The sequence below is a fragment of the Vitis vinifera genome, chromosome 6 (assembly GCF_030704535.1).
Source record: "Vitis vinifera cultivar Pinot Noir 40024 chromosome 6, ASM3070453v1".
Taxonomy (NCBI): domain Eukaryota; kingdom Viridiplantae; phylum Streptophyta; class Magnoliopsida; order Vitales; family Vitaceae; genus Vitis; species Vitis vinifera.
The window spans coordinates 19,360,846-19,376,151 of NC_081810.1; the positions used below are offsets into that span (position 1 = coordinate 19,360,846).

The 15,306-nt window shown below is 31.3% G+C and overlaps 2 protein-coding genes across 2 annotated transcripts; both read right to left on the reverse strand.

Moving 5' to 3' along the window:
• Positions 1-581: 581 nt before the first annotated feature.
• On the reverse strand, positions 582-2,026 carry LOC100256733 (flavonoid 3',5'-hydroxylase). Its single transcript, XM_002280626.4, has 2 exons — positions 1,754-2,026; positions 582-1,211 (listed from the first exon to the last, which is right to left on the reverse strand). Exons 1-2 carry the CDS (start codon positions 2,024-2,026, stop codon positions 582-584), a joined length of 903 nt encoding a protein of 300 aa, XP_002280662.4.
• LOC100251670 (calcium-dependent protein kinase 34) lies at positions 1,987-7,274 on the reverse strand. Its single transcript, XM_002276594.5, has 9 exons — positions 6,550-7,274; positions 6,142-6,285; positions 5,860-6,012; positions 5,436-5,551; positions 5,021-5,188; positions 4,774-4,901; positions 4,582-4,681; positions 4,193-4,242; positions 1,987-2,139 (listed from the first exon to the last, which is right to left on the reverse strand). The coding sequence occupies exons 1-9, from the start codon at positions 7,250-7,252 to the stop codon at positions 2,076-2,078; spliced, it is 1,626 nt and encodes a 541-aa protein (XP_002276630.3). The 5' UTR covers positions 7,253-7,274; the 3' UTR covers positions 1,987-2,075.
• Positions 7,275-15,306: the final 8,032 nt, after the last annotated feature.

The window sequence follows — 15,306 nt, forward strand, 5'->3', positions numbered from 1 at the left end:
TCTATACTGAATATTGATAGATAACCCAATATACATATTTAGGTTGTGTTTGATTCCCGAAAAATACTAAGGAAAGAAAACAATACAAAGGAAAATTATTTTTTCATGTTTGTTTATCCTATGAAAAATATAAAAGAAAATCAAATACAATTAAAATTAATTAAAATTTTAAGTATGTTTAAATTATATAATCTTTATATTGATGAGTTAAAACAAATAAAATGAGTTTAAAGTAACAAATAAAAATAATTTATTAACTTTTAATCTATTTTTTATTTTTCTTCATTTTTTATTTCTTTTTACTTTTCCTTTGTATTTTCTTTTCCTTACATTTTTCCGCAGATTGAACCAAACATAGTCTTAGGGTTTTTAATGGAGAAGGCAATTCCATCCTCCAAGAACCCAAAATTGATCCTATAACTCAAGAACAAAGCCTAAAATTTTATTTCTCAAATAATTAAATCATGCATTTACCCAAACTGTTACCAAAAACAAGCAAGCAAAGGTTTAATTCAAACTTGATGCCATCCGGTAGGACTGGATTCAGGTTGGCATGGACTTAGTTCTATGAGCGAGCTAGCTCAAGCAGCATATGCACTCAGCTCCAGCCGGGGAGTCACCATAGCCAAAAGCGGAACAGCCTTCTGCAGCGTAAGCCCAAAACCTTCATCCATGTTGAGCTCAACGCCATCTGGGAGTTTCCAGTCAAATGAGTGCACCAATGTGGCCAAAATGTACTCAATTGCGATCACTGCCATCTTATTGCCGGAACAGATCCTTCTTCCCGACCCAAACGGAATCAACTCAAAATCGTTCCCACGTGGATCGATGTTCGCATGTTTTTCACTTAGAAATCTCTCTGGTGCGAAATCTTCGGGGTTTTCCCACACATCGGGGTCTCGCCCAATCGCCCATATGTTCACTTGGACTCTAGTGTTCTTTGGAATGTAGTATCCGTTCACTTCACATGCTTCACTTGCGACGCGGGGGAGGTTCAATGGGGTTGATGGGTGCAGTCGGAAACTTTCCTTACATATGGCTCGTAGATATGGGAGTTTTGGTAAGTCGGATTCCTCAAGCCGGCGGCTCCTCCCAATCACTTGATCCATTTCTTCATGAGCACGCTGGAAGATGCTAGGTTTTTTCAACATCTCAGCCAGTGCCCATTCAATTGTGCTTGATGATGTGTCTGTTCCCGCCACAAATAAATTCTAACAAATAATGGGAGAGGAAAATGTTCAATATAAACGCAAACTCATGAAAAATGAAGGGTATGTTTGGTTCTAAAGAAGAAAATTAAATAAATAAATAAAAATTAAATCTAAAATAAATAAATTATTTTATATACTACTTCAAATTTATTTTACCTATTTTAACTTTTTATATAAAAATTAAATAATATAAAAATATAAATTTCTAACTAATTTTAATTATATTTTATTTTATCTGGTATTTTTCATCTAATAATCAAATATGAGTAAATTATTTTCCTTAATTTTTTTTTTCTTGTTATTTTCCCAAACCAAACATACCCTCAATAAAAATAAAAAATTAAAAATAAAAAAACCATACTATAGAGGAATATTTCAAGCAAATGTTTTTCACATGAAAAACTAGTTATTAAGATTCAATTACTAAAATCATACTTAAATACAATTAAGAGCTCTAAATTAAACATTCCTAAAACGGATTATCTATGTATAAGGGAAAAAAAATACTAAAAAAGAAATTCAAGAGTTGTACACTCACATACCACGAGGACGGCCTTAATGTTGGTTAGGGTAATTCTGTCCTCCGGAGGACCATCTTCTTGGTTGGCCATAATTATATCGAGAAAATCTGGTTTTCCCTTGCGCTCATCCGCTGATGCCTGGTGTTCCTCTATCAACTCTGTCAAAAACTTGTCGAACTTCTTATGAACACGCTTCATCTGTCGCAAGATCCCTTGGATGTCCATCCAAGCAATGAATGGAATAAAATCGCCAATGTTGAATTGCCCGGCCCATACCATTGACTCCACAATCATCTCCTTAAAGCTATTCGTCTTCGATTCTTTTGATTGGAACAACCGACGGCTAAGTACCGTTTGTGATATTATGTTGACCATGACAATCGTTAACAACTCCGGCACCACCACTGGCTGGCCTCGCTGGCTAAACTCAAGCATGGTCTGGAGCACTCGGCCGAGCTCAGCAGCTCGGACTTCAGATGAGCCCTCAACAGCCTTCCCTCCAAGCAGGTGTAGAGTGCTTAATCTTCGTAGCAGCTTCCACCTTTGACCGTACTCAGTGAAAACCATGTCTTGACAACCATACACCAAGTGACTTGTGGCAGCACCTGGTTCACGGTTTAAAAAATTCGCCTCATGGGTTTTAAGAAATGCTTGAGCGGCCTCCGGGTTCGAGGCCACCACCATGTTGGAGGTACCCATTTTCAGCAACATTACAGGTCCATACTTTTTGGCCATTTTTGCTAGGGCAACATGAGGCATCTCTTTTAGAAGAGGAAGCACACCGAGAAGCGGCCATCCTTTTGGGCCAGGAGGGAGCTTCCGGGAACGTCTGGAGACGAGAAAATGAATGAAGGAATGGACGATTAAGAAGAGGAGAGTTGCTGCAGCAGACACAATGAAGAAGCTTGTGTCTATGGCCATGGCCATGGCTTAGTGGATAGATGCATTTGAACAAAGAGAAATGAGTCCATATTTATAGAGGATTGTTATTAGGGATAATTTCATCGAGAACCCTCATATTTGATGTAAATACACCTGAACGTCACTGGTTTCTTGGTCAATTAACACCCTTATAAATTTATTCCTTTTATAAATTTTATTTTTTAAAAATATTTTAGGTAAAAAATATTTTAGATAAGAACATCTAATAATTCTTCAAAAATTAAATTTTATTCTTTAAAAAATAAAATTTATTTATAAAATATATTTATAAGGATATTAACTGACGAAATTTAAGACCTATGATGATTTAGCATATTTACACTAAATCTCAATATCTAAATAAAATTAAGCCTTGTTTTAATTAAGAGGCATATAATTTAATAAGAGAAATAGCCATTAACCAAAAAAGGAAAAGATAAACAGAGGACAGGTCACCTGTATAATTTAACAAGAGAAATAGCTATTAGCCATAAAAGGAAAAGATAAACAAAGGGGCAACCAGTCTAAAGTAAAAAGAGGAGGTTTTATCCTTGTTCACTTTGATTTTGTAGATTTTTTTCCTTTTTTAGTGTGTTATGTATCATTATCATAAAAAATATTGGGTTATTAACAGATAAAAAAATTTATAAAAAAATTCAATAGATATTATTAAAATTTAGATAGAATTTAGTATTTTTATTTATTAATTTTTAAAATTTTAATAATATAAAAATATATATTTATGATGTCATCGATTCTACCGTTTGTCTGACTAGTGAATCGTGAACAAGTAACTTTTCTGGTTCGATAATCAGTCCGGTTCTAAAAACATTGGTATATGGTATATATTTTTATTATGATTTATTTTAAAAAATATATATATCTTTTATTTCTATGGAAAATTTTGTTTCTATTTTTAACTTGAAGCCATTACTTATTGAAATCTTAATTAACAGATTTGTATTTCCAGGATTTTCCTCTCTACCCCCTTGTCTCGATTTTAATCTGTTCCAATAATCAACCTGGTAGCTCAATTGTATGGCAGTCAACTGCGCTTCAAACTGAACCAGCAAGATTCAGTTTCATATATATTATGAACTGATGGATGAAAAATAATTAATATTGATTTTCTCGACTTCTAATGGTGGACAAATTTAAATAAATTAAAGAACACCAGTTGATTCCTAAATATTATTGAAGGCGGTAACTCTTTTGAACTGGTTACATTAATGTTGTTGACAGGGTTAACCAACCCAACAGTATCCACCCAACTTCACACCCAGACAGCCACCAGCGATTTCTTTTTGAGCCAACTCCTCACCCACATCCTCTCCCAGTAGCTTCACCTTGACGTGTTATATAATATACATGAGCATCCATGGATTACAAATTTCATGACACTTCAGAAATGTACACACCAATCAGCTTTTCTAACAATGTAAAACACCAGGATTGTGTGGTAGTCATTGTTTCTGTTCCCCTGGAAAATCAATAAATCAAACAAATACATCCCGTCTCTTCTTTGGGTTCGGTTCTGGGTTCCCTTTTCTCATCATTGTCACGAACTCATCGTAGTTGATCCGGCCATCCTGAAAATATTTAAATCATTAAAATGTCATCTAATCCATACTTGTGTTAAAGCAAAAGTATGAATGCAATGCTTCAGTGGCTTTCCATTTGTTTCTTTGGAAGAATGAGGAAAGGAAAGGAAAGGAAAGGAAAATTATCTCATGTATGCAATCCAAATGTCTAGTCACCAAAGAAGCTAAGGGAAAAGGAGAAGAAATTGAAAATGCAGAAACTATTCCGAGGTGGAATGGTTCTGCAAGATCCCAATTCCTTCCTTGTCTGCTGTCTCTAGCAGCTAGAATGATTTAATTTGGAGTTTGGGCAATAATGGGAATGATTAATGTTCTTCTGCTGCTTACATTATCACCGTCAACTTCATTAAGGATTTCTTTTATGTCCCTTCCATCGTGCATGCCAAATTCATGGAGAGCTTGCTCCAACTCTTCGGTTGTAATATACCTGAGGATCCATGTAGTTATGCGTTAGCTCCACCACGCCATTAACCATTAGAAACATGAAATAATTCTCAATGGTACTATTGTTGTCATTACCCGCTGTTATCTTTGTCGAAGTATTGGAAGGCTGTGTAAAGATGGTCTTCTTTGTCCATTCTGTTCAGGTGCATTGTTGCCGTGATAAACTCATCATAGTCAATGGTTCCATTGCCATCTGCATCAGCCTTTTTTATGGAAAATAAAAAGCATCAAAATTATTAGAGTGACAGCTGAAATCGAAAAAATTTACATGTAATCTGCAAAAGAACTTCACTGAGATCATTTTTGGGGGGTGAGAACTTACAGCTTCCATCAACTGTTTAACTTCATATTCAGACAGCTTAGTCCCTTGCTTGGACAGACCTTGCTTCAGCTCTTCAAGTGTTATGGTTCCACTATTATCAGTGTCCATGCCCTTAAACATTTGCTTCAATCCCATGATTTCTTCCTCTGATAGACAGCCAGCAATGACCTGCAACATTTTGAGAAAATAAACAATAAAGAAATTTCCTCAAAATTTGTAAAGATCATCAAGATTGACCAGAAAGTTTCAGTTTCAGAACCATGAGTGACAAGCCAGTATGCCTTAAGGGGTTAAGCTTGATTATTGTGCTTCCAATAATCCTGATTTCTAAATTAATATCATTGATGGAGTTCTCATTGATATGATATCCAGACAAGAAAAATGTGAGTTCAAACTTAATATACTGAAAGAGTACCCGAAGAGCAACTTTCTTGAACTTGTTCATTGCTCTAAACTGTTTGAACCTTTCAAAAACTGCATTGTCAAGAGGAGTATCAGGTGCTTCTCCATCCTCCTTAATCCATGGATGATCTAAGAAAAAATTGAATTTTATCAGAAAAATGTGCAATGGCTAACATCATAATTAAGTATGACTTCAAACAAAGTTTTCCTAAATATCTCCAAACTCAGTCAAGTTCATGCCATTGACCCCCACTGTTTATTCCATTCCATCGTTCTAAAACTCACCATAACCTTAATTTTGTCGCTGTAGAATTCCGAAAATGCCTTACTACCTTTCTTTTGCTTTACTTTTATTAATCAACTGATATTGCCAAAGTTAATCATACAGTGCCTTGTTTTCATAATACTGATGCAAGAACTTGCTTAGAAATACTCACTCAGAACTTGGAATGCTGTTATCCTCTGCTTTGGGTCTGAAGTTAACATCTTTCTGACAAGATCCTTGGCACCAGATGAAATAGTGGGCCATGGGTCGCTTGTAAAATCAATGTGGCCGCGTAAGATTGCATTGAATATCCCATGCTCCGATTCTGTTAATCCAATTTCTCTTTGTGAGTTTAAATCATTTTAAATATTTCTTCTCTATCTGCATACATGTGTGTGGAGTAATTGGAGTGGTTGAAAATTAAAGAGCATAACAAAGAAGACTTGATAATCACCTGCCCAGAAGGGAGGAACTCCACATAGAAGGATATACAACATAACCCCAACACTCCATATATCGACCTCTGGTCCATATCTTCTCTTCAATACTTCAGGTGCAATGTAATATGCACTACCAACAATATCTCTAAATACTTCTCCTGTAAGAAGGAAAGATGGTGGACATCATCAAAAGTAGTACAATTAAAGGACAGAATCCAGCTAATTATTGAGATATATGTTGTCAATGACGATGGCCTAAAATTGATACAAGAGGAAAATATCATATATGGAACTGCAAAAGAAAATAGAATCTTCCTTATAAGATAATAAAACCACCATTTGCCTTAAAATGTTTTCCACAAATTGCATGAGCAATCCTTTTTAGAAGATGCTCATTAAAATTAAGCAGACGAGATTGTAACCTTGTTTGAAGAACACGGATAAACCGAAATCTGTAGCCTTGAGAGGTGCATTCTCATCCTTGTTCAGCAGAAGGAAATTTTCAGGCTTGAGATCCCTATGGACAACTCCCATGGAATGGCAGGTGTGGACAATCTGAACAATAGTCCTCAGCAAAGATGCTGCACCACGCTCGGTGTAATGCCCCTTTGAGATAATACGATCAAAGAGCTCTCCTCCTGCACACAACTCCATCACCAGATGAACCGATTGCTTGTCCTCATAGGCACCCTTAAGCTCGACTATATTAGGCTGACCCGTCAAATGGTGCATGATCTGAACTTCCCTCCTGACATCCTCAATATCCTCCTTGTTTACAAGTTTCCGCTTGGCTATTGTCTTACAAGCAAACTGCTCGCCGGTTGCCTTGCTGGTACACAAATGGGTAACACCAAACTGCCCGCGACCGAGCTCCTTTCCTATAGTGTAAAGGGTACGAACATCTTCCATAGGCCTGCCCAACACAGGTCCTATAGGGGTTGGCTTGCTAGGCTTGGTAGACGCTCCGGATGAAGCAGCAGGAGTGGAACTGGCTGCAGGCTTATTCTGCGCGGCTGAACTCTCAGGCGCAGCAGTTTCCGGGTTGGTCGTAGGCTCAGGGATGGTTTCTCCCTTGTCATTAGCTGGGCCATCGTTGGTGTTGCCTTGGGAGCAACAGTTGCCCATGGTGGAAGGGAGAGAAGAAGAAGAATGTGGTGATGGACGTGAAGAAGGGATGACTTAGGGAGAGAAAAACATGTACACCGAGACAGAAGAAAAAGGTGGGAAAAGAGAGGAAACAGGTTGGATTGATGGGGAAAACAGAGAGGGTTGATGGCGAGGGATTGTAGGGGAAAGAAATGGGGTTGAAAGGGTCCATTTGAGGCAAGTCTTTGGGACAGAGGTTCAGAGGATTTCCAGGGAAAATAACGGTATTTTTTAGCTGTTGGGGTCCTACCATTGACAGCTACAACCTACAACTGTCAGCATACCTTGCAGCCATTTTAAGGAAATGATAGCCAAATCATTGCGTTTGATTTTTTGATCATTTGTCCTTCAACTGCACTATTTGTTTTTTCCTTTTTTTTTCCTTAAATTTTAGACCACGATGTTACCACCAATGTTTTAAAAACCGGACCGGACCGGCCGGTCCAACCGGTTCGACCGTCGACCGGTCATAATTCCGGTCCGATCTACTTATTAAACCGTTTAAGATTTAAACCGGCCACGAACCGCCAAAACCGGCGGTCGGACCGGTGACTCGATCGAACCGGACGGTTCTAATCGAACCGAACGGTTCAATTTGAACCCCCATTTTTAAGGCTCCCTTGCATAAAAAAGTCTTGGCAAATGCCCATTCTGGGCCTTGTCTCATCATGACAAAGCCCAAACCCCACTCAACCCTATTGTGGGCTTAGTCTTGAGCCCACCCAATGAGGGAATGCATTGGCCTTCAATGTGGATAGAATTTATAGGCACCCTTGGCTTCCTCATTTCTCTTTGTTTCCGATGTGGGATTCCTAACCAACCAAATGAATGAAAAAAATAATAACAAGTCCCCCACAGGAGGAATTGAACCTTGGACCCCAGATTCGGAAGGCATGCAAGGCACCACTCGGCTACACAGCTTATGTTAGTTAATATGCTAAACAAAATAATATATATTAGATTTTAAATTAATTTTGTAATGTTAAATAAAAATAATATAATATTTTTAAAAATGATAAAATTAGTTTAAATTTTCATTTTTAATATATTCATATTTAAATATTTTACATATTTCATTTAACAAAATTAAAAATATTAATATGATTTAATTTGATAATATTATTGATTTTTAATTTATTCATATATATTTTAAAATTTTTATAATTATTTTTAATTTTAATAATATATAAATTATATATTTATGACGTCACCGGTTCAATAGCGGTTCGACCGCCGGTCCGACCAGTGAACCGTGAACCGGTAACTTTTCCGGTTCGATCACCGGTCCGGTTCTGAAAACATTGGTTACCACTAACACATGCAGACTTTTCAAAGAAAATTTAAAATTGCCAAGATCCAGCATGTGTAATGAACGTGAAGCACATCATGGATTGGAGGTTGACTTCTAAACAATGGACCCTTTAGCCTACACTGAATTAATACTCAATTCTAGATACATATTAATTCCGACCAAAAAAAAAATTCAGAAATAGAATAACTAGGAAAAATAGTATCCAAGTTGTCCTCCTCTGAGACGGCCCCTAATGTGTTTAGTTTTTGAAGTCTTAAATAAAATACTAATTTAAAATAAATAAAAGTAACCATATGAAGATTTTTGAAAATATTTATTGAATTAAACAAAACAAAAAGAATTTATTAGTCAACTTCACAATTCAATAGCAAATTTATGTAAAAAGAGAGCGATTTCATGTTTTAGGATTGATCAAAAGTTTATCTCGATTCGGATTGAATCTTAAGACCAATTCATATTTAGAACTAGGGTTTTAGTTTTAAAAAACAAATCTCTTAAACCTATTCAATATGCTAATTAATCTAGGGGTTATTTAGGTATATTTTCTATTGTTTATTTAAAATAAAAAATAGTGATAACTTTTATGTAAGATACAATAAATTTTAGAAGTTTATATTGAAAAGGTAATAGTTTTACAAACTATTTCAAAAAATTGAGGATCAAGAAAAAAATTACCACCTCAATTTTTAAAATTTTTTAAAGTGAATTTTAAGACATAAGATAAGTTTATATTTTTTTTTACAAAATGTTTTATTTTATATTGACGTTTTTTATTTTTAAAAATAAAAAATAAAAAGTATATCCAAAAGTAGGAAAAATTGGAGGTGAGAAGGGTTAGCCGACTCTCTCTTTTTGTATATATATATATATATATATATATAATAAGAACCGTATCCAAAATCAGAAAAAATGGGGGGTGAGAGGGGGAAGACGACTCTCCCTCTCTCATTATACATACGTACATAATATTGTATTATGAATTTTATTTATTATTTTTTTATGTACTTCTTTAATTATTAATTTATATTTACTTGGATCCTTAAAGATTTTTAATTATTTTATGTATTTAGTGAGATTATTAATTTAGTATATTAACCCTAATTGAAACCATAAGATTATATTATTTAAACGAGATTATTAATTTATCAAATATTTATTTATCGAAGTTTTACTATATAAGTATTTGTCTAGGTTTTACTATATTTGCTTTATTTTATTTGTTATTCCATAAATATACTATTATTATTATTATTATTATCGTCTTTTTTATTTACTCAAAAAAAACAAAATACATGTATAGTTTATGTGGAGGGTTATTTAATTAAAAGGACCATTAGAATTTGTAAAAACAGCTCCTTCTTTTAAAAGTTATATATAAATATTTGAAATAGTTATAGACATTTATGTCAAAAATGGGTTACTCTTCGAATAAAAACATGGAAGAGGTTAACTCACAAATTTAGGGTTCCATCATTTTTGTCTTATTTTGACAAAAATGTCCTCATTCTTTTTCTTTTTCTTTTTCTTTTCTCTTTTTGTAAAAATAACTATTTCTTTTAAACCTACATATAAATAATTAAAATAATTAAAGACAATAATGTCAAAAATGGGTTGTTTTTCAAACAAAAATATGAAAGAGGTTAACTTCACAAATATAGGGATTATTTCATCTTTTTTAACTAATTAACTCTTTTGTGAATGTGTATGACTATTGTTAATTCACTGATTTTTATTTTTGGTGAAGTATTTTAAAAGGGGAAATGACGAATAAAATAATTAAAAGTGTTTTCTACCGTAATAAATGGATAATAATATATCTATTTTAAAAATATATATTTTAATAAATTAAAATCATTACTTTAAAAAAAGAAATATTTGATTAAAATTGATGAAATAATCCTCAAACTATGAATCTAACACTTCCAATGTTTTATTTTGAAAAGTAACTCATTTTTTATATAAATATTGTTTATCATTTAAAGTATTTACATATAGGTTTTCAAATTTTTAATTTTAGAATAAAATAACTAAAGCATTTTTGTCAAAATGAAAAAAAAAATGATAGAAGGTTAAATTTTAAAAATTGGGTTTTCATTTACCCTTTTAATCAAATAACCCTTAAAAAAAAAAAAAGAGTCATTTTTCTTAAAATCTAAAATCGTGTTTTTTTTTTAATAAATTTGAAACCATTTTTTAAATGAAATTTTGAAACCATTTCCCCACTACAAGGAAAAAGATATATGGTGACATTTATAATAAGTCACTATAAACATAGGGTGTCACCATGGAAGAAAATATCGGGATATATCGGCGATATATCGCCGATATATCGTGTATCGGGAGGAGTCGACACGATATTTCATGGAGAAAAATCGGAGAGGAGATATTTCCGTAAATATCGCCAAAATATCGGCGATATATCGGTTCGGGGAGATATATCGGAGATTTTTTCAAAAAATCTCCTCTGGTGGCAAAAAATCGGTGATATATAGAAGATATATCGGTGATATATCGGAGATATATCGGTGATTTTTTGGTGATATTTCCCCTCCTTCATGCAACGTGATCTGACGGCCCAGATCATGCCCGTGTTGATCCGACGGTCTAGATGTGATTCCAATGGTAATATGACGATCCAACGGCCCGATTGCTCCCAGTTTTTTATCCAACGGCTAAAATTGATTTTCAATAGTAAATTAATGTTCCAACGGCTATTTTGGCCCAAATTTCTTCTACAAATAACCCAAATTTCATCTATTTCATCCATTTTTGCTTTCATTCTTCATTTGCTCTCACATTACTCCAATTTTTATTAAGGTTGCTCAATTATTTAATTATTTTAAGGTATATTTGTTTTAAATTATAATTAATTTTGTTTGCAATTGTAATTAATTCATGTATTTTCAATTAATTAGTATGTTTACAATATGGATGATTTAATGCTATTTTTACATTCAATTGTAATTAATTTTTATATTTTTATTGAATTAACTTAGGTTGATTTGATTATTTAATTATAAATTGATATGGTTATTTTAGATGATTATTTGTGATTTATTTTCACATTTAGAATTAAATTAAACTAGTTAACTTAGCTAAATTATTTAATTAATTTAATTAACATGCTAAATTATTTAATTAATTTAATTAACATGAAATAGTATATTTTGAATATGAAATATGTTTATTTAATGAATTTAATGTGTACAAATTATTGATATTTAATGAAATGAAATATTTTATGTGACTTTATAATGAGAGCAATTACAAAATTAACATTTTTTATAGATCGACATGATGTAATTACATCTAATATCGCAAATTATATCAAATTTTTCAATAAAACAACTTTAAAATATCAATTATACTTCTAATTATATTATTATGAGGTTTTTATTGCATTTCCATGAGTTTTTAACAATTTTAAGTCTATCGATATTTTTTTCCAGAATATCCGCCGATATATCTCCGATATATCCGATATATCCGTAAAATCGAAGTACCGATATATCCGTGATTACCGATATTTTCTTCCATGGGTGTCACTACAACATAGCGTCACCTTATCCACTGACACCATAGAGGGTATCAATTGGTGACGTATTTGGAAGTGACACCAAAGCAGATAAATGGTGACACATTCAGAAAAGACAACATATATTTTTAGTGATGCTTAATTTGATATAGAGTTGTATGAGATATATAAGGTGTCATATTAAATGCATCATCTTTGAGTTATGGTGTCACGTTAAATGTATCACCTTTAATTTATGGTGTCACATCATTGTAAATGATTATGGAAGATATGGTTGTTTTTTGTTGATTAGTTTGTAGATTTTTGTAATGCTTATTAATAAATAAGACTAACCTGTGTAAATTGTCCATAAATATAATAATCATATTATATTTAACTTATATTTTCATAATGCTTATGAATTAATTTGTAACATATTACATCATCCAATAATATTTGTATATCAAATGTTCACAAAATGATAGTACATCAAACACATCAAACCCACCAAAACTAAAAAAGAAAAGTGAATACACATTAAAACATGATTTAGAAATGTTAAGCTTTCCAACATTCATGTATACTTGCATTTCATATGCATAAAACCGGCTAACCATAAAATGACACAAGAGTTGCATCCAAAAACCCAAAATTCTCAATTCCAAATAAAGTAACATTTATGTCCTATAATGTATGACATAAGAGTCATATCTAAAAACCTAAATCTTGTTGCCTCTTTCTCCTTTCTTTTTATTCTTCATATTGTCCTCCCAAGAGTGTATACCTGCATTTCATAGTTTAATGAGTTTTAGAGTTCTTATTGAAAATAAAAATGTGATGTTATAAACAATAAACAAATCTAAGTACTAATGTTTTCTTTTTCTTTTTCCTTTTTCTCATTTTGGTATAAAAATAGTTCGTAAAGAATAAGTAATGTTATACAATATCAATGGAAAATTCAATCATATAACAAATAAGGGACTTACCATGAATGATCACGATACATCAATATGATTCATGATTAGTTATAACACAAAAGTAATCTATTTTTCTCTAATTTCATCAAATTCTACTTGAGAATATGTTTTATTTGTCATCAAACTGAAATCAAATGAGAATAACATTAATATCACAATAATTGAAAGTATGAAATTATGTACAATTCATTAAACGAGTAAAACCTTTGATGCAATAACTGTAAAATCAACAATTATTTCTTTAATGAATCTCATAACAAAGTAGTCATATTTGAACTCAGTATTATTTTTTTACTATTAAATTATTTTTAAACAAAATAACAATTATTAATATATTGGTTCATTTTTAAATACTTTCATAAGAATATATTTTAACTACAAGTTATTTTAATTTATCAAAAGATTTTTAGGAAATGAGCTATTATCCATTTATTATTTTCTTATTTTTCAAAAAATATTTTCAGTCATTTCATACACGTTTCCAACTACTAAAATTATTGTTTTTATAGAATAAACAAAGAAACATACACTTCTCCTCCACTCACTAAGTCAACTATTACAATCACCATAATATTTTATTCACCTACCAATATCTCATTCCATTTAGATAACTCTCTCAACAAAATCATTTCTACAATACTTTTTACTCTCCTATGATATTGAATATTTTATTCCATTTAGGTGACTCTCAACACAAAGAAAAGTAGGAATGTCTTCTTAGGTTAACTAAACAAAGACTTTTTTTTTTACTTTACAATATGTATAAAAAAAAACAATTATTTATTACAAGGAATGTGGTAGGAAGGTCATTTCATTTTTAAAGAAATTTTTTAGAATTTCTTAAACATTTACAAAAAATAGAATCTAACAATTTTATTTCTAAAAAAATTGATCAATTCAAAAAAGAAAGAAGAATGTTATTTTTTAAGAAAAGTTAATAAACCATTTTATTCTTGAATTATCTAAACAAAACTTACTAAAAAATATTTTATCCCAAATTTATTTTCAAAACTTTCTTATTGAAAACTATCTCATATATAAATTATTTTATTATATAGAGAAATTCTTATTTTACTCTTTTTTTAGAGAAAAATTCACTTGTTTATTAAATATCAAAGAAGTCTATTTTTATGTCTATTATATATATATATATATAAATTCTCTTATTTTCATACAAGAAATTTCCATTTATGCCTAAAATACTTTTAGAAAAATCATTGCCAACAAAATTTTATTTTTAAAATTATTTTCAACATTCTTATTTAAAAAAATTATCATTGGATTATTTTCAAAAAGGACAGTCCTAAAAAAATTAACCATTTATAACCCAATTTAAACTCAAAAATTATCCCCAATATTATTTTATATTCCTAAATTATTTTCAAACAAAATAACAATTATTAATATTTTGATTCATTTTTAAATACTTTCACAAAAATATATTTTAACCACATATTATTTTAATTTATCAAAATATTTTTAGGAAATGAGTTATTTTCCATTTATTACTATCCTATTTTTCAAAACATATTTTCAGGCATTTCATTCACATTTTAAAATTTCAAATACTAAAATTATTGTTTTTATAAAACAACAAAGCATGTAAATTTCAACTACTAAAATTATTGTTTTTATAGAATAAACAAAGCAACATACACTTATCTTCCATTTACTAATTCAACTATTACAATCACCCCAATATTTTGTTCACCTACCAATAATTCATTCCATGTAGGTGACTCTAAAAAAAAAAGTCATATTTATAATACCCTTTACGACTCTGATACCCAATATTCTATTCTATTTAGGTGACTCAATACAAAGAAAGTGGGAATGTTTTCTTAGGTTAACCGAAGAAAACCCTAAATAACTTAAGTGCTTTTGGATTAATTGAGTATCTATCATCTTGTAGTAGATGTCAATCTCTATTGTTAGACTTCACCAAAACGCTTCTAGCACGGTGGAAAAAAGTATCAAATATAGTCAAGTCTTCAATAAAATACTATTTCATGCGAAAAATTACTACAAACTAGTGTATCTCTTATTCTCAATTAGACAAAATTTTTAAAAATAATTCATTTTTCTTGTTTTCATTTGTTTTGGGGCTTATTAGCAATGAAACAAAAAATATGTTAGAATGTTAAACCTAGTTTTTACTTCCCTGGAACTCGATAAAAAACACCATTTACAAAACCCACATCATAGATATACTAAATCAAGAGATATAAAA

Bases quoted from the DNA above. Each gene is read 5' to 3' on its own strand.
- LOC100256733 (XM_002280626.4), bottom strand. From the start codon at position 2,026: ATGATTGTGGAGTCAATGGTATGGGCCGGGCAATTCAACATTGGCGAT. The intron at 1,212-1,753 runs GTATGTGAGTGT...ATTATTTGTTAG, and splicing joins ACATTAAGGCCGTCCTCGTG to AATTTATTTGTGGCGGGAAC.
- LOC100251670 (XM_002276594.5), bottom strand. From the start codon at position 7,252: ATGGGCAACTGTTGCTCCCAAGGCAACACCAACGATGGCCCAGCTAAT. The intron at 6,286-6,549 runs GTTACAATCTCG...TCCTTCTTACAG, and splicing joins ATCCGTGTTCTTCAAACAAG to GAGAAGTATTTAGAGATATT. The intron at 4,902-5,020 runs GTAAGTTCTCAC...TCCATAAAAAAG, and splicing joins TTAAACAGTTGATGGAAGCT to GCTGATGCAGATGGCAATGG.